The following is a 26,958-nucleotide window of genomic DNA, read 5'->3' as shown; positions in this document are numbered from 1 at the left end:
TGCATTTCTGCTTCCCAAACAATATATTATATTATTAGTATAGCACTATATAAGCATTATATGGTATTATATTGTACTATACAACTATATTGCAATATTATTAGTAATATTACATATAATATATATTATAATAGTGTATATATAATCTATTATTTAATAATAGATTATATATATAATTATATATAATATAATATATTGTATGTGTATATACTTGTAAATCGCCCTGAGTCCCCTTCGGGGTGAGAAGGGCGGGATATAAATGTCGCAAATAATAAATAAATAAAATAGATTATACTGTATATATAACAATGATTATATGTATAATAAATATAATAATAATTCACTATTATAACTGTATATTTATATTACATGCAATATTACTAATAATATTGCAATATAGTCGTATAACATAATATATTGTATGTATATATACTTGTAAACTGCCCTTTGGGGTAAGAAGGGTATATATAATAATAATAGATTATATGTATAATAAGTATAATAATAATTCACTATTATTATTGTATATTTATATTACATGCAATATTACTAATAATATTGCAATAAAGTCGTACAATATAATATATTGTATGTATATATACTTCTAAACCGCCCAGAGTCCCCTTTGGGGTAAGAAGGGTAGGATATAAATGTTGCTAATAAATAATAAATAAATATAATAGATTATAATATAGCACAATATAAGTACTATATAAGCATTATATGGTATTATATTGTACTATACAACTATATTGCAATATTATTAGTAATATTACATATAATATAAATATACAATTATAATAGTGTATATATAATCTATTATTTAATAATAGATTATATATATATAATATAATATATTGTATGTGTATATACTTGTTAATCGCCCTGAGTCCCCTTCGGGGTGAGAAGGGCGGGATATAAATGTCGCTAATAAATAATAATAATAAATAATAATAACCTCAATATACTAGTGCTAATAATAACAAATACCTCAACATCATAATATTACCCAAATATACTGTAAAGAGGAGGAAAGGTTTGCATTATATATATATATATTTTTTTTACAAAAACAACCAAACCTTTTGCTTTTATTGAATCTCCGCACGAAATTATTGCATCTGGGATCGGGATATAAAGGGGAAAAGGGGCCGCCCGGATCCACTCTCGGCCGCACCGCTAACCCCATAGAAGCGAGTCCACCCACCCACCCCACACAAATAATAATAATAATAGGTGGGGACGTGGGTCCACCCACATTTGCCGTCCCCAAAGGGGAGAGATGTAAACAGAGCGGTCAGTTTGGAAAGAGGGGAGAAAGGCGTCTGCCTTTGCACAAAGCAGGCCTTCGAATGGGGGGCATGGGCAAACTTGGGCCTTCGCTCCGGGTGTTTTGGACTTTCCGAACAGCCTCGGGCCCCTTCCTTTCCCCCCTCAGCCGCTTAAGCGGCTGAGGGGGGAAAGGAAAGGGCCCGAGGCTGTTCGGAAAGTCCAAAACACCCGGAGCGAAGGCCCAAGTTTGCCCATGCCCGGCCTAGATCTATAATAGAGCCCTTTTGTTGACATTGATTTGCAATTTGAAATCTATCAACTACAGATCTCTCTCTTATACGGTGCTTTGGGGGTCTCCTGCCCCTCGGCGTATCCTTCTGCCCGGCGGCCGGATCCACTCCGGACTGCTTCCCCGGGTTCGAATTATATAGATATGAGGGACGGAGAAGGGTGTTCTTCCCCACCCCAAGGCATAGCGGTCAGCACCACGAAGAATGATTGAGTTTCACGGCACCTCAGAGTCCGGCGAGGTCCACGATGGCCTTGACGAAGATGGTGTCGTCCCGCAAGTAAGAGTTCTGGCTCTCCATGACGGACAGGGGGCAGAAGAGCGGGCAGCCGCTGGCGATGTTCATGTCGCTGACCGGACGCTGGAAGGACGAAGAGGAGACGTCCGGCCGGAAGGCGTCAATCACGTGCTCACGGTGGTTCTGGTCCAGCAGCATCAGGGTCACCTGCGAGAGACAGAGAGAGGCACCGTGGGCTTCGGGGAGGGGGCCGGAACAAGCCTGGGACCCCTGGAGACCCCCCAAAGGCCATCCAGTCCCACCCCTTCGAGGGAAAGGGCAACAAGCCTGGGACCCCTGGAGACTCCCCAAAGGCCATCCAGTCCCACCCCTTCGAGGGAAAGGGCAACAAGCCTGGGACCCCTGGAGACTCCCCAAAGGTCATCCAGTCCCACCCCTTCGAGGGAAAGGGCAACAAGCCTGGGACCCCTGGAGACTCCCCAAAGGCCATCCAGTCCCACCCCTTCGAGGGAAAGGGCAACAAGCCTGGGACCCCTGGAGACTCCCCAAAGGCCATCCAGTCCCACCCCTTCGAGGGAAAGGGCAACAAGCCTGGGACCCCTGGAGACTCCCCAAAGGCCATCCAGTCCCACCCCTTCGAGGGAAAGGGCAACAAGCCTGGGACCCCTGGAGACTCCCCAAAGGCCACCCAGTCCCACCCCTTCGAGGGAAAGGGCAACAAGCCTGGGACCCCTGGAGACTCCCCAAAGGCCATCCAGTCCCACCCCTTCGAGGGAAAGGGCAACAAGCCTGGGACCCCTGGAGACTCCCCAAAGGCCATCCAGTCCCACCCCTTCGAGGGAAAGGGCAACAAGCCTGGGACCCCTGGAGACTCCCCAAAGGCCATCCAGTCCCACCCCTTCGAGGGAAAGGGCAACAAGCCTGGGACCCCTGGAGACTCCCCAAAGGCCACCCAGTCCCACCCCTTCGAGGGAAAGGGCAACAAGCCTGGGACCCCTGGAGAACCCCCAAAGGCCACCCAGTCCCACCCCTTCGAGGGAAAGGGCAACAAGCCTGGGACCCCTGGAGACTCCCCAAAGGCCATCCAGTCCCACCCCTTCGAGGGAAAGGGCAACAAGCCTGGGACCCCTGGAGACTCCCCAAAGGCCATCCAGTCCCACCCCTTCGAGGGAAAGGGCAACAAGCCTGGGACCCCTGGAGACTCCCCAAAGGCCATCCAGTCCCACCCCTTCGAGGGAAAGGGCAACAAGCCTGGGACCCCTGGAGACTCCCCAAAGGCCACCCAGTCCCACCCCTTCGAGGGAAAGGGCAACAAGCCTGGGACCCCTGGAGACCCCCCAAAGGCCATCCAGTCCCACCCCTTCGAGGGAAAGGGCAACAAGCCTGGGACCCCTGGAGACCCCCCAAAGGCCACCCAGTCCCACCCCTTCGAGGGAAAGGGCAACAAGCCTGGGACCCCTGGAGACTCCCCAAAGGCCACCCAGTCCCACCCCTTCGAGGGAAAGGGCAACAAGCCTGGGACCCCTGGAGACCCCCCAAAGGCCATCCAGTCCCACCCCTTCGAGGGAAAGGGCAACAAGCCTGGGACCCCTGGAGACCCCCCAAAGGCCACCCAGTCCCACCCCTTCGAGGGAAAGGGCAACAAGCCTGGGACCCCTGGAGACCCCCCAAAGGCCACCCAGTCCCACCCCTTCGAGGGAAAGGGCAACAAGCCTGGGACCCCTGGAGACCCCCCAAAGGCCACCCAGTCCCACCCCTTCGAGGGAAAGGGCAACAAGCCTGGGACCCCTGGAGACCCCCCAAAGGCCACCCAGTCCCACCCCTTCGAGGGAAAGGGCAACAAGCCTGGGACCCCTGGAGACCCCCCAAAGGCCACCCAGTCCCACCCCTTCGAGGGAAAGGGCAACAAGCCTGGGACCCCTGGAGACCCCCCAAAGGCCACCCAGTCCCACCCCTTCGAGGGAAAGGGCAACAAGCCTGGGGCCCCTGGAGACCCCCCAAAGGCCACCCAGTCCCACCCCTTCGAGGGAAAGGGCAACAAGCCTGGGACCCCTGGAGACCCCCAAAGGCCACCCAGTCCCACCCCTTCGAGGGAAAGGGCAACAAGCCTGGGACCCCTGGAGACCCCCCAAAGGCCACCCAGTCCCACCCCTTCGAGGGAAAGGGCAACAAGCCTGGGACCCCTGGAGACCCCCCAAAGGCGACCCAGTCCCACCCCTTCGAGGGAAAGGGCAACAAGCCTGGGACCCCTGGAGACCCCCCAAAGGCCACCCAGTCCCACCCCTTCGAGGGAAAGGGCAACAAGCCTGGGACCCCTGGAGACCCCCCAAAGGCCACCCAGTCCCACCCCTTCGAGGGAAAGGGCAACAAGCCTGGGACCCCTGGAGACCCCCCAAAGGCCATCCAGTCCCACCCCTTCGAGGGAAAGGGCAACAAGCCTGGGACCCCTGGAGACCCCCCAAAGGCCATCCAGTCCCACCCCTTCGAGGGAAAGGGCAACAAGCCTGGGACCCCTGGAGACCCCCCAAAGGCCATCCAGTCCCACCCCTTCGAGGGAAAGGGCAACAAGCCTGGGACCCCTGGAGACCCCCCAAAGGCCACCCAGTCCCACCCCTTCGAGGGAAAGGGCAACAAGCCTGGGACCCCTGGAGACCCCCCAAAGGCCACCCAGTCCCACCCCTTCGAGGGAAAGGGCAACAAGCCTGGGACCCCTGGAGACCCCCCAAAGGCCATCCAGTCCCACCCCTTCGAGGGAAAGGGCAACAAGCCTGGGACCCCTGGAGACCCCCCAAAGGCCACCCAGTCCCACCCCTTCGAGGGAAAGGGCAACAAGCCTGGGACCCCTGGAGACCCCCCAAAGGCCACCCAGTCCCACCCCTTCGAGGGAAAGGGCAACAAGCCTGGGGCCCCTGGAGACCCCCCAAAGGCCACCCAGTCCCACCCCTTCGAGGGAAAGGGCAACAAGCCTGGGACCCCTGGAGACCCCCCAAAGGCCACCCAGTCCCACCCCTTCGAGGGAAAGGGCAACAAGCCTGGGACCCCTGGAGACCCCCCAAAGGCCACCCAGTCCCACCCCTTCGAGGGAAAGGGCAACAAGCCTGGGACCCCTGGAGACCCCCCAAAGGCCACCCAGTCCCACCCCTTCGAGGGAAAGGGCAACAAGCCTGGGACCCCTGGAGACCCCCCAAAGGCCACCCAGTCCCACCCCTTCGAGGGAAAGGGCAACAAGCCTGGGACCCCTGGAGACTCCCCAAAGGCCACCCAGTCCCACCCCTTCGAGGGAAAGGGCAACAAGCCTGGGACCCCTGGAGACTCCCCAAAGGCCACCCAGTCCCACCCCTTCGAGGGAAAGGGCAACAAGCCTGGGACCCCTGGAGACTCCCCAAAGGCCATCCAGTCCCACCCCTTCGAGGGAAAGGGCAACAAGCCTGGGACCCCTGGAGACCCCCCAAAGGCCACCCAGTCCCACCCCTTCGAGGGAAAGGGCAACAAGCCTGGGACCCCTGGAGACCCCCCAAAGGCCACCCAGTCCCACCCCTTCGAGGGAAAGGGCAACAAGCCTGGGACCCCTGGAGACCCCCCAAAGGCCACCCAGTCCCACCCCTTCGAGGGAAAGGGCAACAAGCCTGGGGCCCCTGGAGACCCCCCAAAGGCCACCCAGTCCCACCCCTTCGAGGGAAAGGGCAACAAGCCTGGGACCCCTGGAGACCCCCCAAAGGCCACCCAGTCCCACCCCTTCGAGGGAAAGGGCAACAAGCCTGGGACCCCTGGAGACCCCCCAAAGGCCACCCAGTCCCACCCCTTCGAGGGAAACAAGCCTGGGACCCCTGGAGACCCCCCAAAGGCCACCCAGTCCCACCCCTTCGAGGGAAAGGGCAACAAGCCTGGGACCCCTGGAGACCCCCAAAGGCCACCCAGTCCCACCCCTTCGAGGGAAAGGGCAACAAGCCTGGGACCCCTGGAGACCCCCCAAAGGCCACCCAGTCCCACCCCTTCGAGGGAAAGGGCAACAAGCCTGGGACCCTTTGGAGACTCCCCAAAGGCCATCCAGTCCCACCCCTTCTGCCAGGAATAATAAAATAATAATAATAATAATAATACTTTATTCTTATATTCCGCCCCATCTTCCCAAGGGGACTCGAGGCGGCTTACAAAGGGACCGTGCCCAAACAATATAAAAATACACAACAGTAAAAACAAATTCAAACACAGCAATAAATACATCGAGAAAAAACATACAACAACAATTTAAAAATAATTAAAACATGTTCAATGCAAGGCATGACCCAACCCACCAACCTCTGCCTAATAAGAATAGAATCCTAGAGGTCGAAGGGACCCCCAAGGACCACCATCGTCGGCTAGGAAGGAAGGTACTGCTCAATCTGAATAATAATAATAATAATAATAATAATAATAATAATAATAATAATGACTTTATTTATATCCTGCCACCATCTCCCAGAAGCTGCCTTGAGTCCCTTCTGGGAGATGGTGGAAGGATATAAATAAAGTTATAATAATAATAATAATAATATGTTTTATAGCACTATTATGTGCGGTTCTGTAAGCCACCTTGAGTCCCTTCTGGGAGATGGTGGCGGGATATAAATAAAGTCATTATTATTATTATTACTATTATTGTTTTATAGCACTATTACAGTAGAGCCTCACTTATCCAAGCCTCTGGATTATCCAAGCCATTTTTGTAGTCAATGTTTTCAATACATCGTGATATTTTGGTGCTAAATTCGTAAATACAGACATTACAACATAACATTACTGCATATTGAACTACTTTTTCTGTCAGATTTGTTGTATAACATGATGTTTTGGTGCTTAATTTGTCAAATCATAACCTAGTTTGATGTTTAATAGGCTTTTCCTTATTATCCAAGATATTTGCTTATCCAAGCTTCTGCTGGCCCGTTTACCTTGGATAAGTGAGACTCTACTGTAATAATAATAATAACAACACACACACAGTCCTAAACGCTTGGGAAGTGATTGACGTGAGATTTTGTGATACGAAATCCAGCATATCTATCTTGTTTGCTGTGTCATACAATGCCGTTGTGTCAATAATAACAACAACAATAATAGAACCCTAGAAGTGAAAGGGACCCCCAAAGGACATCTAATCCATCCAAATTCTGCCATCCAAGCCCTCCTGACCGATGGGCATCCAGCCATAGATATGACACAGTATTGTAGATTTGGAAAAGGCCCCCAAAGGCCATCCAGTCCATCCCCTACCTTCTGGTTGAAGGGCCAGCGCAGGAGGGCGTCGCAGGGGCCGCGCATGACCACGAAGAAGAGCGAGAGGTGGGTGCCCCGCCCCGTGCCGTCCCCGTTGAGGTAGATGCGGAGGCACATCTTGTAGCCGTATTTCCCGGTGTAGAAGGCTGCGAGGAGGAGGGAGAGCAGGCCGTCATGGTCGTCACCAACATCATCATCATCATCATGATGTTGTGGTCTTCTCCCTCCCTCCCATAACTTTTATTTCCCAGTGGCATCATAAAAGCATTGGTGGTTCATACAGGCAGTCACACTTAGACATACAAACATATAGACACACATATTTATTTATTTACTACATTTATATCCCGCTCTTCTCACCCCGAAGAGGACTCAGAGCGGCTTACAAATCAAATTAACATAGCATAGCACAATATAAACATTCAGTTACTATATTGTACTACCGTGTTTCCCCGAAAATAAGACAGTGTCTTATATTAATTTTTGCTCCCAAAGATGCTCTAGGTCTTATTTTCAGGGGATGTCTTATTTTTCCATGAAGAAGACTTCACATTTATTGTTGAACAAAAAAATGAACATTTATTATATACTGTACAGTAGTTGTCATCATAAATCAGCATAACCAGACTAACTGTGAATCCTATCAAGAATTTCTTGTTACTACCAATATTTCCATGTACAACACTTTATGGTACGTACATTTACCGATCCTGCATGCTCTGGTGTTCTGTTTGGCGGGCATGCTTCCAGACAAAAAACTTGGCTAGGTCTTACTTTTGGGGGAGGCCTTATATTTAGCAATTCAGCAAAACCTCTACTAGGTCTTATTTTCTGGGGTTGTCTTATTTTAGGGGAAACAGGGTATATCATTATATGGTAATATTATTAGTAATATTACATTTAATATATAATATATACAGTTGAGTCTCACTTATCCAACGTTCTGGATTGTCCAACGCATTTTTGTAGTCAATGTTTTCAATATATCGTGATATTTTGGTGCTAAATCCGTAAATACAGTAATTACAACATAACATTACTGTTTATTGAACTACTTTTTCTGTCAAATTTGTTGTATAACATGATGTTTTGATGCTTAATTTGTAAAATCATAACGTAATTTGACGTTTAATAGGCTTTTCCTTAATGCCTCCTTATTTTCCAACATATTCGCTTATCCAATATTCTGCCAGCCCGTTTATATTTATTTATTTACATCACTTCTACCCCGCCTTTCTCTCCGAGGAGACTCAAAGCGGATAAGTGAGACCCTACTGTAATTACAATTATTATATTGTATTATTAGTAGTATAATATTGTATTCCATTATAATATTATAATCAATATTATATGTACAGTAGAGTCTCATCCAACACTCACTTATCCAACGTTCTGGATTATCCAACTCATTTTTGTAGTCAATGTTTTCAATATATCCTGATATTTTGGTGCTAAATTCATAAATACAGTAATTACTACGTAGCATTACTGCATATTGAACTACTTTTTCTACCAGATTTGTGGTAAAACATGATGCTTTGGTGCTTAATTTGTAAAATCATAACCTAATTTGATGTTTAATAGGCTTCTCCTTAATCTCTCCTTATTATCCAACATATTCGCTTATCCAACTTTCTGCCGGCCTGTTTATGTTGGATAAGTGAGACTCTACTGTATATACAATATTATAAGGTAAAGGTAAAGGTTTCCCCTGACGTTAAGTCCAGTCATGTCTGACTCTGGGGGTTGGTGCTCATCTCCATTTCTTAGCCAAAGAGCCAGCATTGTCCATAGACACCTCCAGGTCATGTGGCCACTGGCATAACTGCATGGAGCGCCAATGTTACCTTCCCGTTGGAGTGGTACCTATTGATCTACCCACATTGGCATGTTTTCGAACTGCTAGGTTGGCAGGAGCTGGGGCTAACAGCGGGTGCTCATTCCGCTCCCGGGATTTGAATCTGGGACCTTTCAGTTCGCAAGTTCAGCAGCTCAGTGCTTTAACACACTGTGCCACCAGGGGCCCCTATAATATCATTATAGGGTAATATTATTAGTAATATTAAATTTAATATATAATATATAATATTATTACAGTAGAGTCTCACTTATCCAACATTTGCTTATCCAACGTTCTGGATTATCCAACGCATTTTTGTAGTCAATGTTTTCAATACATCATGATATTTTGGTGCTAAATTTGTAAATACAGTAATTACTACGTAGCGTTAGTGCATATTGAACTACTATTTCTGTCAAATTTGTTGTATAACATGATGTTGTATAACATGCTTAATTTGTAAAATCATAACCTCATTTGATGTTTAATAGGCTTCTCCTTAATCTCTCCTTATTATCCAACATATTCGCTTATCCAACGTTCTGCCGGCCCGTTTATGTTGGATAAGTGAGACTCTACTGTATATTGAATTATTAGTAGTGTAATATTGTGTTCCATTATAATAATATATGTATATACAATATTATATGTATATTATATGTTATATTTATGTGTGTATATAGAGACATACTGGGAAGGCTTTCTTCTGGTGTCCGGAAGGGCACCCCAAAGGTTGGGTTTCCGACCCCGGGAGCCCCAAAGCCGCCCGGGTAGAGGCCCACCTGGGGAGAAGATGGCCGGGGAGCGCCCAGCGACGGCCTCCTGGCGCTTCTTGGCGAAGTCCGAGATCTTCCAGATGAAGATCCCGTCGAAGGAGGCGGCCTCCATCTCCTGCAGGCTGTGCTCCATCTCCGCCAGGGCCAGGTCCTTCGAGGCCAGGCTCCGCTCCAGCTGCCGCACCTGCCACAGAGAAGGAAGGAAGGAAGGCAAAGTTACACGGACCCTTCCCCAAATCCCTCTTCAACACTGATGTGGCTGACTGGCCATCCGTCGGGAAGGATCAGATGGCACCTTCCTTGATAGCAGAAGGGGGTTCGACTGGATGGCCCTTGGGGATCCCTTCTAATGCTAGGATATATTTATCACAAACACACACATATATATAGTCTCTCTCTTTCAATCATGTTCATTTATCTAAGGCCGGATGGCCATCCATTGGGAAGGATCAGATGGCGCCTTGCTTGATAGCAGAAGGGGGTTGGACTGGATGGCCATTGGGGATCCCTTCTAATGCTGGGATATATTTATCACACACACACATATATAGTCTCTTTCTTTCAATCATGTTCATTTCTAAGGCCGGATGGCCATCTGTTGGGAGGGATCAGATGGCGCCTTCCTTGATAGCAGAAGGGGTTTGGACTGGGTGGTCCTTGGGGGTCCCTTCCAACTCTAGAATTCTGTGATACATCTATCTATCATCTATCTATGGCTGGGTGGCCATCTGTCAGGAGGGCTTTCCTGCGTTACAGAATCGAGTCAGACTGGACAGCCCCTTAGGGTCTTCTTCCAACTCTAGGACTATATAATTTATAAATACATAATATATTGTATATACATATAATATTGATAATAATATTATAATGTAATACAATATTATACTAATAATAATACTATATATATATATATATTATTACTAATAATATTACCATATAATGATATAGTACAATATAGTAATTTAACGCTTATATTGTGCTATGCTAATAATATATTGTATGTACATTTGATTTGTAAGCCGCTCCGAGTCCCCTCTGGGGTGAGAAAGAAGAGCGGGATATAAATGTAGTAAATAAATATATCTATCTATCTATCTATCTATCTATCTCATACCTATGGCCATCTATAGCTGGATGTCCATCTATTGGGAGAGGGATTGAATGGTGCCTTCCCAACAAATAATAATAATATAAGAGATATAATAATATAACAATATGTAACTATTATTTATTTACGACATTTATATCCCACCCTTCTGACCCCGAAAGGGACTCGGAGCGGCTTACAGGTTATATGGACATGCAATATATTATATTGTTAGCATAGCACAATATTAGTATTACAGTAGAGTCTCGCTTATCCAACATAAACAGGCCGGCAGAACGTTGGATAAGCGAATATGTTGGATAGTAAGGAGAGATTAAGGAAAAGCCTATTAAACATTAAATTAGGTTATGATTTTACAAATTAAGCACCAAAACTTCATGTTATACAACAAATTTGACAGAAAAAGTAGTTCAATACACAGTAATGCTGTGTAGTAATTACTGTATTTATGAATTTAGTACCAAAATATCATGATGCATTGAAAACATTGTCTACAAAAATGCGTTGGATAATCCAGAATGTTGGATAAGCAAGTGTTGGATAAGTGGGACTCTACTATATTATTTATTTATTTACAGCATTTATATCCCGCCCTTCTGACCCCAAAAGGGACTCAGAGCAGCTTACAGGTTATATGGACATGCAATATATTATATTGTTAGCATAGCACAATATTAGTATTATATATTCCTATTTTGTGCTATTTATTATTTATTTATTTACAGCATTTATATTCCGCCCTTCTCACCCCGTAGGGGACTCAGGGCGGATCACATTACACATATAAGGCAAACATTCAATGCCTTTTAACATAGAACAAAGACAAACAAACATAGGCTCCGAGCAGGCTTCGAACTCATGACCTGGTCAGAGTGATTCATTGCAGCTGGTTGCAGCTGGCTTGCTCTCCAGCCTGCGCCACAGCCCGGGCCTATATCATTAGACTGCAATATTAGTAATATTACATGTAATATATAATAGGCAATTATATAATATATGATATAATAATACCCAGGCTGTGGCGCAGGTGGGAGAGCAAGCCAGTGCAATTAACTGCAATGAATCACTCTGACCAGGAGGTCATGAGTTCGAGGCCCGCTCGGAGCCTATGTTTGTTTGTCTTTGTTCTATGTTAAAAGGCATTGAATGTTTGCCTATATGTGGAATGTGATCCGCCCTGAGTCCCCTTCGGGGTGAGAAGGGCGGAATATAAATGCTGTAAATAAATAAAATAAATAATATACGAAGTAATACTCCTACTAATGGCAATCTCTTCACCTTTGTGCTGAGGGCCTCGATCTTCTCCTGGTCCAGGCGGTGCTGGTGGAGGTGGGCCTCGGCGGCCAGGGCCCCCCGCTCCACCTCCCGGTTGAGGACGCAGACGATGTTCTCGAAGGTGGCCGCCTTCTGCTCCAGGACCTGACACCGGCCCAGCAGCTCCAGGAAGCCGGGGGGCTCGGGGCCCGAGAGGAGGAGGGGGCCCCCGCCCCGCAGCTGCAACGGGGAGCCCTCCTCCGGCACCGAGAGGGGGCCCGGACCGGAAAAGGGGGCGGCTCGGGGGGGCTCCGGGCGCAGGCTCAGCACAAAGCCCAGCAGCAGGTAGAGGTGCTCCGCCAGGCTCCGGCCCTCGTGCTCCGGGAGGCTCTCGTTCTCCACCTGCCAGGAAGAGGACCAACAATATACACACACCTATATAATAATAATAATAATAATAATAATAATAATAATAATAATAATAATTTTATTTTTCTACCCCGCCACCATCTCCCAGCATGGACTCGGGGTAGCTACACGGGTCAGAAGCCCGAAAATACAAAGCAGTACATGTTAAAATTGCTTTGGGTCAAAGGACAACATGTAAACATTCCTCTCTCTCTCTCTCTCTCTCTCTCTCTCTCTCTCTCTCTCTCTCTCTCTATATATATATATATATATATATATATCCTATATATATATATATATATATAGGATAGTAATATGCCCAGCAATATATTATAGTAAGCCTTCTTCAGTAAAATACATATTTATACATATATATATATATACACACACACACACATGTGATATATATATAGGATAGTAATATACCCAGCAGTATATTATAGTAATAGGCCTTCTTCAGTAATATATATATTTATACATATATATATATACACACACACACACATGTGATATATATATAGGATAGTAATATACCCAGCAGTATATTATAGTAATAGGCCTTCTTCAGTAATATATATATTTATACATATATATATACACACACACACACACACGGTGGCGGGGTAGAAAAATAAAATTATTATTATTATTATTATTATTATTATTATTATTATTATTATTATATTTATACATATATATACACACATACATATATATGATAGTTGTATGTCCTCTTCAGTAATATCTATATGTACTATATATCTATTATAGTAATGTTTTCAGCAATATGGTAATACGTCTTCAGCAACCCTGTGTGTGTGTGTGTACATGCAATGTACAACGATATACAGAATTACTGAAGAAAAGACATTACTATTACGTATATACTGTATTACTGAAGAAGATATTACTATCATATATACTATATATATATATAGTAATACTTCACACACACATATATATAGTGTCTTCAGATATATGTGTGTGATATGTCTAGCATTATGTGTGTATGTATATATCTAGTAATAAGCTGCCTTGAGATATAGATAAAATAGTAATATGTCCAGCAACATATATATGAAGACATATTACTATAACGTATAGACTTATTTCCAGCATTTATACCCCGCTCTTCTCGCCTGGGGGGGACTCGGGGCAGCTTACAACAGTTGGCAACATTTAATGCCAAGAACATAATAAACAAAAACAAAAACAGTACATATCATCAATTAAAACTATAAAAATACATCACTAAAATACATTATAACATTTAAAACATGTAAATTAGATCCATTAAAACTCATGCTTCAGCCTTAAATCGGACCATGTCAACATTATCGTATTACTCGTTAAAAGCTTGTGCAGACAGCCATGTTTTCACGGTCTAATATATAATACAGTAGAGACTCACTTATCCAAGCCTTGCTTATCCAACATTCTGGATTATCCAATGCATTTTTGTAGTCAATGTTTTCAATACATTGTGATATTTTGGTGCTAAATTTGTCAATACAGTAATTACTACATAGCATTACTGTGTATTGAACTACTTTTTCTGTTAAATTTGTTGTCTAACATGATGTTTTGGTGCTTAATTTGTAAAATCATAATCTAATTTGATGTTTAATAGGCTTTTCCTTAATCCCTCCTTATTATCCAACATATTCGCTTATCCAACGTTCTGCCGGCCCGTTTAATAATAATAATAATAATAATAATAATAATAATAATAATAATAATAATAACAACTTTATTTTTATACCCCGCCTCTATCTCCCCAAAGGGGACTCAGGGTGGCTTACATGGGGCCAAGCCCGAATAAAAACACTAGCAGTATAAAACACAGCAATAGACAAAAACATGCACAATTAAAAAAAATTTAAACATTAGACAATAAAAACAAAAACTAATAAAAACATGGATTAAAATGAAGAGATTGTAAAAGTAGACTGGGTAAGGTGCACCATATAAATATTGTAAACACGAGGTGACTGATAAAGTTTACGTTGGATAAGCGAGACTCTACTGTATATATATGATATATTACTGTTACTATAATATTCTCTTTGACTATGTATTATACTAAAAAGGTAAAGGTTTTCCCCGATGTTAAGTCCAGTCATGTCTGACTCTGGGGGTTGGTGCTCATCTCCATTTCTAAGCCGAAGAGCCAGCGCTGTCCGTAGACACCTCCAGTTCATGTGGCCGGCATGACTGCATGGAGCACCATCGTTACCTTCCCACCGGAGCGGTACCTATTGATCTACTCACATTGGCATGTTTTCGAACTGCTAGGTTGGCAGGAGCTGGAGCTAACAGCGGGCGCTCATTCCGCTCCCAGGATTTGAACCTGGGACCTTTCGGTCTGCAAGTTCAGCAGCTCAGCGCTTTAACACACTTCACCACCGGGGCTCCTATATTATACATAATAAAATGTATAAAATATTCTCCAGCAATATATAATACAATGTTTATCGCAATATAGTAGCATAGTAGTAGTATTATACTACTATGCTAATATATTGCCATAAACCTTTTATTATATATTGCTGGACAATTACTATAATGTATAATACAATATTTATATATGATGGGGCCGGCCTCATCCCAACGAGAGGGACTCACCACCACGTTGCACCCGATGGGCTGGAATCTGCAGGGCGCTTTGCATTTGCTGCAGCTCTTGACGTGCTCCGGGAACTGCAAGGAGAGAACGGGCACCTCTGTCACTCCATGCGTCACCCAGCCCAGTAGGGGGACACGACCCAATCCCTCCTGACAGATGGCCATCCAGCCTCTGACTCCACAGATTCCTGAGGCTCACCTTTTCCCTGGGGATCTTCCTCTTCCCACAGCCCTCGCAGGTGAGGGGGAACTTGGGGCAGACCTCGTCGTGGGCCTGGAGGGGAACGACACACACAAAAAGCATCTTTAAGGAGTCAGAACAAGACCCGGCTTTGCCACCTGTCTTGGTTTTCACTTCTGTTTTCTTAGATCTATGAAACTCAAGGTGTGTTTTGCCTCCTGCCTCCATAAAGAGGTCGCTTCCCTCTTCGCCCCCAAAGTCTTTAACAACAACAACAATAGGACTCTCTAATAATAACAACAACAGTAACACCAATACTAATAATGAGAAATACTTGGACTACTACTTGGACTGTCCAATAATAATAACAATATTAATAATTGCTATTATTATATATGATTACTAGCTTTGCCCGGCCACGCGTTGCTGTGTCTTATGGGAATCATTTGTTGGCCAGGTGGAATAGCAGTAAAGAGCCTTGCAGCCTCAAAGCCTGGCTGTTTTCTGGTGTAGCTGGAGTAGCACCCTCAATCAAAGAGCTGCTTTGAAGCCTGGCTATTTCCTTTGTAGGGGAATCCTTGTTTGGCCATTGTTTGAGGGGGAGGGGCTAAAGGCAGCAGAGCCTACCTTTCTAACTGGCAGTTAGGGGGAGAAAGGCTCTTCCTCATCCTATGCATGTCTATTTTTCTAGGTTTTTTATTGAAAGACATATTTTGGATGATTATGTCTTTTGTGGCCAAATTTGGTGTAATTTGGTTCAGTGGTTTTGTTGTTTACTCCATAGTAAAACGAACATTACATTTGTATATATATACTAGCTGTGTCCGGCCACGCGTTGCTGTGGCGAAGTCTGGTGGTATGGGAAATGAAGTGGTATGGGAAATGAATGTGTCCAATTTTGGGCACCACAGTTGAAGGGAGATGTTGACAAGCTGGAGAGCGTCCAGAGGAGGGCAACTAAAATGATCAAAGGTCTGGAGAACAAGCCCTATGAGGAGAGGCTTAAAGAGCTGGGCATGTTTAGCCTGCAGAAGAGAAGGCTGAGAGGAGACATGATAGCCATGTACAAATACGTGAGGGGAAGCCATAGAGAGGAGGGAGGGAGCTTCCTTTCTGCTGCCCTGCAGACTAGGACACAAGGGAACAATGGCTTCAAATGACAGGAAAGGAGATTCCACCTGAACATCAGGAAGAACTTCCTCACTGTGAGAAGGGCTGTTCGACAGTGGAACTCTCTCCCCGGGGCCGTGGTGGAGGCTCCTTCTTTGGAGGCTTTTAAGCAGAGGCTGGACGGCCATCTGTCGGGGGTGCTTTGAATGCGATTTCCTGCTTCTTGGCAGGGGGGTGGACTAGATGGCCCATGAGGTCTCTTCCAACTCTACTATTCTATGATTCTAAGGTAAAGGTTTCCTCCTGACATTAAGTCCAGTTGTGTCCGACTGCACAATGAAGTGGATTATCTGGCAGTGTGGAGTCAAGATAATCCAGTTCAAAGCTGATAATATAAGATTATAAATGGGTTATATAGCTGTGTGGAAGGGCCTTGAGTCTACACTGCCATATAATCCAGTTCAAATCTGATAATCTGTATTTTATAGGCCTAAGTGAGGTCTAACTCTGCCTGTCCCCTGGACTGAGTGGGTTGCTAGGAGACCAAGTGGGTGGAGCTTAGCCTTCTAACTGGCAGCAATTGGATAAAAACAATTATTCCTCTCCCTCTAATTAGGACTTTATTTTTCTTTTCTTTTTGTTGTATGAACGTAGAGGCATGGATGAGGGGTTGTGCTGCCAAGTTCAGTGTTTCTGGTATGTGTAGTTTTGTTGTTTTGTCCTAGGCCGAAATTTCACTACCCTTTTATATATATAGATAGATATTATTTTATTACTGTTATTATATAATAATATATCATAATATATAATAATGCATTATATAATAATAGTAATAATAATGATAATAGGATATGATGTCCTTCCTTTCCCCCGGGGTGCGTACCTTGATCTGGGGGAAGTGGCAGAGGGCCTTGCAGAACTTGCAGCTGAGGCTCCGCTGGGGACACTCCCGGGCGGCGTGGCGCTCCTGGTCCCTCCGCCGGACGGGGCCGCGGCAGGAAGGGCAAGTGGCCAGCGCCCAGGGGCAGCTCCCGCCGTGGCCGCTCTGCGGGGCGGAGGAAAGGAAGGGGCAACAGGCTGCGTTCAGTACAAGAGGGGGAAGGAGCAGCGGGGTGGCCAGCTGCCCTGCCTGCCTGCCTGCCTCACAAACCCACCAAGGCCAGTCAAAGGCCCAGAAGGTTCTATCATCTCTATGAGGGCTCTGATGGAATGACGGGGTTGGACTGGATGCCTTTGGAGGTCCCTTCCAACTCTAAGATTCTGTATCCATCATATCATACACACATGCATATATACATATATACAATATAATTTATAATAATATATAATATATTGTATATGCATATAATATTAATAATATTTTGTAATACAATAAGGTAAAGGTAAAGGTTTTCCCCTGACGTTAAGTCCAGTCGGTCCGACTCTGGGGTTGGTGCTCATCTCCATTTCTAAGATGAAGAGCCCGCGTTGTCCGTAGACACCTCCAAGGTCATGTGACCATAGGCATGACTGCATGGAGCACTGTTACCTTCCCGCCGGAGCGGTACCTATTGATCTACTCACATTTGCATGTTTTCAAACTGCTAGGTTGACAGGAGCTGGGGCTAACAGCGGGCGCTCATTCCACTCCTGGAATTTGAACCTGGCACCTTTTGGTCCGCAAGTTCAGCAGCTCAGCGCTTTAACACACTGTGCCACCAGGGCCCCCCATATATTGTATATGCATATAATATTAATAATATTATTTTGTAATACAATATAATACTAATAATACAATATAATAATATTAGTTATATAGTATATATTACATCTAATATTATTAATAATATTACAATATATATAGTACAATATGGTAATGTATTGCCAGTATTGTGCTATGCTGATAATATAATATTGTATGTAAATTTAATTTGTAAGCCGCTCTGAGTCCCCTTCGGGGTGAGAAGGGCGGGATATAAATGTATTAAATAAATAAATAAGCATATATCTACCTTTACCTTTATTTATTTACTTACTTACTTACTACATTTATATCCCACTCTTCTCACCCCGAAGGGGACTCAGAGCGGCTTACAAATCAAATGAACATACAATATATTATTAGAATAGCACAATATAAGCATTAATTTACTATATTTATTTATTATTTATTTATTTGCTACATTTATATGCCGCCCTTCTCACCCCGAAGGGGACTCAGAGCGGCTTACAAATTAAGTTTACATACAATATTATATTAGCATAGTACAATACTGGTAATAAATTACTATATTGTACAGTATCAATATATTGTAATATTATTAGTAATATTACATGTAAAATATAATATATAATTAATATTATTATATTGTATTATTAGTATTATTATTATTATATTGTACTATTTCATTATATGGTAATAATATTAGTAATACAGTAGGGTCTCACTTATCCAACATAAACGGGCTGGCAGAACGTTGGATAAGCGAATATGTTGGATAATAAGGAGAGATGAAGGAGAAGCCTATTAAACATCAAATTAGGTTATGATTTTACAAATTAAGCACCAAAATATCATGTTATACAACACATTTGACAGAAAAAGTAGTTCAATATGAAGTAATGCTATGTAGTAATTACTGTATTTACGAATTTAGCACCAAAATATCACGATGTATTGAAAACATTGACTACAAAAATGTGTTGGAGAATCCAGAACGTTGGATACGCGAGTGTTGGATAAGTGAGACTCTACTGTATTACATTTACCTTTTTATATCTACCTCAATCCTATCAGATACATATACACATCTACCTATTTCTCCCTCTCAATCACATCATTTTAATGGCTCTCTGGATGGCCATCTGTCAGGAGAGCTTTGATTGTGTCCTTTCTAGTAGAAGGGGGTTGGACTGGATGGGTCTTGGAGATCCCTTCCAACTCTAGGATTCTATATATACATATATCTATCTCAACTATATCTACTCTCTCAATCCTATCTACCTATCTATCTATCTATCCCTCCCTCTCAATCATATTATTATTTTTACTACTATTCTTAGGACCCCCTCAAAATAGCAAGGAATCTATTGGGGAGAGGGCAAGGAGCGGGATCGCCTTCTCGCTCCCAGAACAGAAAGCAAAACCAAGTGTGGAATGTGATCCTCGGACTCTTTCTCTCCCGCCTTCCTTCCTTCCCAAAGGGTTCAAACAGCAGAGGCCCGGAGTTTTAGGGACTTTCCAGGCTGGCTCGGTTTTGCAAGAGGGACTTTCCGAGGCTCTGAGGCAGCGCATGACGGCCACATTCTTGGCAGGAAAGAAGGCAGGCAGGCAAGTGACAGGTCCCGCGATTTCCCTGAGTTCCGCTGCAGGGAGGCCCCCAAAAGAGGGGCTCAGGACCCCCCCAAAAAGCGGAAAACCATGCAAATAAAGAGAATCCCTCGCTAAGAAACTCTGTCTAATGCAATGCTAGAACCGCTTCTAAGCCGAAGGTTGACCAAAGGGGTGCACTGGAGGGCTCCTAGAGGGCATCTACTCTGCCGAATTAATGAAGTTAGGAGCCACTTTAATTGCTCAAGGCAATTAAGTGCATCTACATTGCAAAACTGATGCAGCTTGGAACTGCCATGGCTCACTGCTATTGGACCCTGGGAATTGCATCATCATCATTATTATTGTTATTGTTGTTATTATTATTATTAAGCCGCCCTGAGTCCCCTGATGGGTGAGAAAGGCGGGGTAGAAGTGATGTAATAAATAAATAAATTATTATTATTATGATGTTTATTATTTGTATCTATCTATGCATCTATCTATGCGTCTATCTATTTATGTGTCTATGTATCCACCTATGTATCCATCTATGCATCTATTTGCCTATGTATTTACCTATGCATCTATCTATGTATCTATTTACCTAATGCATCTACCTATGCATCTATCTATTTATCTATGTCTCTACCTATGTATCCATCTATGCATCTATTTGCCTATGTATCTACCTATGCATCTACCTATGCATCTACTTATATGTCTATGTATCTACCTACCTACCTATCTATAGATCTACATAAGGGCAGAATATAAATGCTGTAAATAAATAAATAAATATCAATGTCTCTTTGTCTATGTATCCATCTATGCATCTATTTACCTATGTATTTACCTATGCATCTACCTATGGGTCTATATATATATATATATATATATATATATATATATCTACCTACCTACCTACCTACCTATAGATCTACATATCTATGTCTCTATGTATCAACCTATGTATCCATCTATGCATCTATCTGTCTATCTATCTATGTATCTACCTACCTATCTATAGATCTACATATCTATGTCTCTATGTCTATGTATCTACCTATGTATCCATCTATGCATCTATTTACCTATGTATCTACCTATGCATCTATGTATCTATATGTATCTACCTATGTATCTATGCATCTATTTACCTATGTATCTACCTATGCTTCTATGTATCTATTTACCTATGCATCTACCTATGTGTCTATCTATTTATCTATGTTTCTATGTATCTACCTATGTATCCATCTATGCATCCATTTACTGATGTATCTACCTATGTATCCATCTATGTGTCTATCTATGTATCTACCTACTTATAGATCTACATATCTATGTCTCTGTGTATCTACCTATGTATCCATCTATGCATCCATTTACCGATGTATCTACCTATGCATCTACCTATGTGTCTATCTATGTATCTACCTACCTACCTATCTATAGATCTACATATCTAACTCTCTATGTATCTACCTATGTATCCATCTATGCATCTATCTATGTATCTACCTATGCATCTATCTATGCATCTATCTATGCATCTATATTTATTTATTTTAAAAAGAAAGGAGAATGACCTCTGCATTGAGGAGGAAGCATGAGTGTCATAGATCTAGGAAAGAGCGGTGGCCAACAGAGTAGCCTTTCACTCCACCTACATACATCTCCCTTTTATAAATAACAACATAACATTGCACTTTAATCCGAAGGACGAAGGGGAAACAGGGAGGGAGGGTGTGGGTCCTTACTTCGTATTCCTTGATGGTCCCTTTCCAGGCGCATCCCTCGTTGGCGCAGATGGCGGGGAGGCTCTCCACCTCGCGACGGGCCGCATTGTCCGGGAAGGCCTCAACGGAGGAAAGGAAGGCAATATGAGAGACGTTTCATGGCCCCGGCTCAATACTATGCCATACTATACAAGGCGGCTCCCTTTTCCTCTACTTACCGAACCCGTTTCCAGGATGGAGACACCATCTTCATAGATCCCCTCCTGGATGCAGGCACCACACTTCTGAGGCCCCGAGCTGATAATAATAATATAAATATAAATAATAACAATATAAATTTTAGGTAATGGTAAAGGTTTCCCCTGACGTTAAGTCCAGTTGTGTCCGACTCTGGGGGTTGGTGCTCATCTCTATTTCTAAGCCAAAGAGCCGGCGTTGTCCGTAGACATCTCCAGGTCATGTGGCCGGCATGACTGCATGGAGCGCCATTACCTCCCTGCTGTAGCAGTACCTATTGATCTACTCACATTGGCATGTTTTCAAACTGCTAGGTTGGCAGAAGCTGGAGCTAACAGCGGGAGCTCACACCACTCCCCAGATTAGAACCTGCGACCTATCGGTCTGCAAGTTCAGCAGCTCAGTGCTTTAACACACTGCGCCACCGGGGCTCCAATATATAATATATAAATCCTATAATGTAATATAACCAGTCACGTCTTGCATTTACTGTATTGTAATCTTTGTTCTGTGTATTTTAATGTGTGCATTTCATGGCAATACATTATAATAGATGTATTTTATATAATGTTTTATAATTACCTGTTTTTAACTGGGTTGTGACTCAAGCCTCGAGGGGAGGCGGGTAAGAAGTAAACATTATTATTTGTGTGTGTGTGTTTGTGTATATACACACACACACACACATATACACAAACAAGACCTGGATTCTAAGCAGAAAGGGATCCCCAAATAATAATAATAATAATATATATATATATATATATAACAATATATATTATATAAACACACACACAAGGCCTGAATTCTGAACAGTTCTAATATAATACACATCACATATTATATACATTTACCAGGTGCAACGTAGTGGTGAGTCCCTCTCTTTGGGATGATGCTGGCCTCATCATATATAAATATTGTATTATACATTATAGTAATTGTCCAGCAATATATAATAAAATGTTTATGGCAATAAAGTAGTATAGTAGTATAATACATTGGCAAAGAGAATATTATAATAACACAGTAATTTATCATATATATTATAGTAATATGTCTTCATATATATGTTGCTGGACATACTACTATCGTATATACTCGAGTATAAGCCGACCCGAATATAAGCTGAGGCACCTAATTTTACCACCAAAAAACTGGGAAAACATTGACTCCAGTATAAGCTGAGAATGGTAAATTTCAGAAATAAAAATAGATACCAATAAAATTACATTAATTGAGGTATCAGTAGTATTTACATAAAGCTCTAAGATACGACTGTCCAACTCTGATTAAATCATTCTCATCTTCTTCCATGTAAATGCACTTATGTATCCTTTTAATAATAATAATAGATTAAAAGAATAAATGTAATAATAATAATAATAATAATAATAAATACAGGAAAATAATACATGTAATAATAAATAGAGTAAAAGAATAAATGTAATAATAATAATAAGATCAGAGTGAAATGTAAATGCATTAATACTGTAATAATAAAAATAGAGTAAAATAAATGTAATAGTAGCAACAATACCCTGTTTCCCCTAAAATAAGACGTCCCTAGAAAATAAGACCTAGTAGAGGTTTTGCTGAATTGCTAAATATAAGGCCTCCCTTGAAAGTAAGACCTAGCAAAGTTTTTGTTTGGAAGCATGCCCACTGGACAGAACACCAGAGCATGCAGGATCAATAAATGCATGTACCATATACATGGAAATAATGGTAGTAATAAGAAATTCTTGATAAGATTCACAGTTTGTCTGGTTATGCTGGTTTATGATGACAACTACTGTACAGTATATAATAAATGTTCAACAATAAATGTGAATTCTTCTTCATGGAAAAAAAAGACATCCCCTGAAAATAAGACTTAGAGCATCTTTGGGAGCAAAAATTAATATAAGACACTGTCTTATTTTCGGGGAAACACGGTAATAGAGAAAAATAATAAATGTAATAATACCAATAATAATAGAGAAAAATAATAAATGTACCATATATTCTTGAGTATAAGCTGACCCAAATATAAGCCAACAAGGACCCTCACCCGAGTATAAGCCGAGGGGGGCTTTTTCAGTCTTAAAAAAAGGGCTGAAAAACTAGGCTTATACTCGAGTATATATAGTACACACACACATACACACACACAGAGTGCTATGGAGGGCAAGGGGTACCTGATGAGCCTCTGAAGGCAGCTAGCGCAATAGCGGTGTCCGCACTGGGCCTGGAAGGGTCTCCGCAGGATGTTCCCACACTCTGAACACAGGTACTTGCCCTCTAGCTCCGTGCCCAGGATCTCCTTCGGGAACCCGACCTGGTCCTCGTCCAGGGACCCCAGTGGCGTCACGTTGGCGGAGGCGGCGGCGGCGGAGGCCATGTGTGCCACAACATCGACCCTGCGAGGGAGGAACAGGAGGGAGCGGCACCGTCAGGCCTCCACCCAGCCCTTCGTAGGCCTCCCTTTGGTTTTGCAATATGCACATAGATACACATTGAGTAATGACACCCTGCATTCAGTCACGATAGAGCCATGACTCCAGAAGCTGGGAAGGGAATGCCTTTTGGTTTCCCTTTTGGGGAAGAGTCTTTTTTCAAAAAATATTTGTTATTATTCAGAAACATTAATAATAATAATACATTTTGTTTGTTACCCACATCTCCTAATGCCTTGAGGCGGGGCTCAACAAATACGATTACATTATATACAAATACAGGTATATAATACATACTGTATTTCTTCAATGATAAGAAGCCATCGCTTGTAAGGGAAATGTGGCTTATGGGTTAGCCTAGCATTATGTTAGGACATCATATTATGCTTGCATTATAATAAGACGACATATTACCCTTGCATTATGATAGAACGTCAAATTATCCTTGCATTATATTAGAATGTCAAATTATCCTTACATTATATTAGAACGTCAAAATATCCTTGCATTATGAGAACGTCATACTATCCTTGCATTATATTAAAACGTCGTATTACCCTTGCATTATAATAGAACATAAAATTATCGTTGCATTATATTAGAACATCAAATTATCCTTGCATTATGATAGAACGTCATACTATCCTTGCACTATATTAAAACGTCATATTACCCTTGCATTATAATAGAACGTCATATTATGCTTGCATTATAATAGAACGTCATATTATCCTTGCATTATGATAGAACGTCATACTATCCTTGCATTATATTAAAACGTCATATTACCCTTGCATTATATTAGAATGTCAAATTATCCTTACATTATGATAGAACTTCAAATTATCCTTGCATTATGATAGAATGTCATACTATCCTTGCACTATATTAAAACAACATATTACCCTTGTATTATGATAGAATGTCATATTGTCCTTACATAACATTAGAACGTCATATAATCCTAGCTTTATATTATACACACACACACACACACATATAATCCTAGCATTATGTGGGAACATTATATTACATGATCATTAGCAGCACCTTTATAAAATTATACCAAGATATATCTTTCGTTCTCAATATACAGAGGTCACTCTCAGGCTCCCAAGTGATGATGAGATGAAGATCCATAGGTATCATTAGGAATATTACTAATATTAATGAGTGCAAAAGCCTCGGTGTCATGGGCGCATTGAGTCAGAGTGAAACCAGCGCGAGGCTGAAGGCGGCCTCCATTCACAGCTTCCCATTGAAATCAACTGAACTTGCTGCTAGATCTCGTCCTTCATCATGGGATCAAAGGATCCGAGTTTTGTTGTTATCTAATTGGCCCTGAGCCATAAATGAGCAGTCGCTCCCCATGAAAGTAATTAAAGCTTTGATAGAACACGACTAACCTGCTCTGTGAGAAGGGACTCTTTGTTTGAGGCAAGTGTGAATGTTGCTATTGAGCACCTTTGATTAGCATTAAATAGCCTTGCAGCTTCAAGGTCTGGCTGCTTACTGCCAACAGGCAGGGAGCAGCCAGGCTTTGAAGCTGCAAGGCCATTCAATGCTAATCGAGATGGCCAATGGCAACATTCACACTTGCTTGCAACAGACAAACGAGTTCTTTCTCCCACCCTGGACATTATTCCACAGGGATATAACAACTCGTTATTGATTAGTCAATTTTGACCATATCAAAACATGTGAAACATACAAAACGTACACACTTACCCATACATACAGTAAAACCATGTAAAACCATGTATAGATACAAAGCATCCCGGGATATATATATAAACCCCACTGTCCTAGTTTCGAGCAGATCTCACAACCTCTGAGGATGCCTGCCACAGATGCAGGCGAAATGTCAGGAGAGAATGCTACTGGAACGTGGCCATACAGCAACCCAAAAAACATTTAAATTCTGAATGTGAGCCCTTCTGAATGAGGAAGCCCATTATGTTCCATGATGATATGTCTCCTTCGGGTGGAATGAAGGGGACTACAACTCCCAGAATGCCCAGCAGGGTCAAGGGCAACGCTTGGAGGAAAGTGCCTTCATTTTGGACTGCCACTCCCAGAATCCCTCAGGCGAACTGGGAGTTGCAGTCCCCACCTTGGGCCTCCTCCCACCGGCAGGCTGGGAGTTCTAGTCCTCCGGGGCGCTCCACTCACCGCTTGAGCCGCGTCGCCCTCTCGAGCGCGGACCGGAAGCGGGCCTCAGTAGCCCCGCCCTGTCCCTCCCCTCAAAAAAGTCCCTCGCTGTTCTGTGACCAGCTTGGTCCAGACCGGAAGTGGGAGGGACCATATTATGAAGGACGCAGATAGGCCACGCCCACACTGAGGGGGGAAAAGGGCTCGTTCCCTTCTTCCGGGTTCCCTTCTTACTGCGCATGCCCAGAAGCTTAAGGCACTCCAGCCTCGCTCCCATTGAGATTGCTCATCACTTTTTACTATCGATGTTTGGTCCCGCCCAATATAAAGAATCCCACCCAATCGCGTTAAGACATTCTTTGATTGGCATAAGCCCTAACCAATCGCAATGAGTCTCTTACTGTGTTTTCTTCCAACGTCCTATCCCAGCGTAGAGGCGTGCCTCCCAATAGACGTTTCTTTACCACAACCAATGAAAGCACGGATAACCCTGACGGGCAAGTAAGATCGCCTATAGGAAGCTTGCTTTAAAAACATGACCAATAGAGAATCGTTAAATACCGTTATGACGAAACCTGAAGGGAGGAGGGAGGAGGAGCACGGAGGCGGTGCCGGCTGCTTCCAACCAATGGCGTCGACGCGCTGGCTTTGAGTGGCAGGTGACACAGCCAATAAGAATGCGGCTTGAGCTTCGAAAGGCTGGGGCTCCAACGGGACGGCCTATTGCGGAGGCAGAGCGAGGAA

General features: G+C 43.3%; 1 protein-coding gene across 4 annotated transcripts; it reads right to left on the bottom strand.

Moving 5' to 3' along the window:
* Positions 1 to 1,062: 1,062 nt before the first annotated feature.
* Positions 1,063 to 26,914, bottom strand: traf2 (TNF receptor associated factor 2). Of its 4 annotated transcripts, none has more exons than XM_062959066.1 (11): positions 26,776 to 26,914; positions 23,806 to 24,027; positions 21,610 to 21,688; positions 21,413 to 21,511; positions 17,244 to 17,405; positions 15,269 to 15,343; positions 15,070 to 15,144; positions 12,061 to 12,438; positions 9,681 to 9,858; positions 7,056 to 7,204; positions 1,063 to 2,006 (listed from the first exon to the last, which is right to left on the bottom strand). In XM_062959066.1, exons 2-11 carry the CDS (start codon positions 24,006 to 24,008, stop codon positions 1,788 to 1,790), a joined length of 1,617 nt encoding a protein of 538 aa, XP_062815136.1. In that variant the 5' UTR covers positions 24,009 to 24,027; positions 26,776 to 26,914; the 3' UTR covers positions 1,063 to 1,787. The 4 variants fall into 4 exon arrangements, with proteins under 4 accessions (XP_062815136.1, XP_062815135.1, XP_062815134.1 ...); XM_062959065.1 differs by lacking the exon at positions 26,776 to 26,914 and adding an exon at positions 26,236 to 26,383; XM_062959064.1 differs by lacking the exon at positions 26,776 to 26,914 and adding an exon at positions 25,792 to 26,120.
* Between the last annotated feature and the right edge of the window lie 44 nt (positions 26,915 to 26,958).

This window comes from Anolis carolinensis, unplaced genomic scaffold (genome assembly GCF_035594765.1).
Source record: "Anolis carolinensis isolate JA03-04 unplaced genomic scaffold, rAnoCar3.1.pri scaffold_7, whole genome shotgun sequence".
Taxonomy (NCBI): Eukaryota; Metazoa; Chordata; class Lepidosauria; order Squamata; family Dactyloidae; genus Anolis; species Anolis carolinensis.
The sequence above is the reverse complement of the archived record's forward strand: the minus strand, read 5'-3'. Positions and strand labels throughout refer to the sequence as shown.

Bases quoted from the DNA above. Each gene is read 5' to 3' on its own strand.
- traf2 (XM_062959064.1), bottom strand. The intron at 21,689-23,805 runs GTACCCCTTGCC...TATTATTATCAG, and splicing joins TGCCTTCAGAGGCTCATCAG to CTCGGGGCCTCAGAAGTGTG. The intron at 21,512-21,609 runs GTAAGTAGAGGA...TCCTCCGTTGAG, and splicing joins CCATCCTGGAAACGGGTTCG to GCCTTCCCGGACAATGCGGC.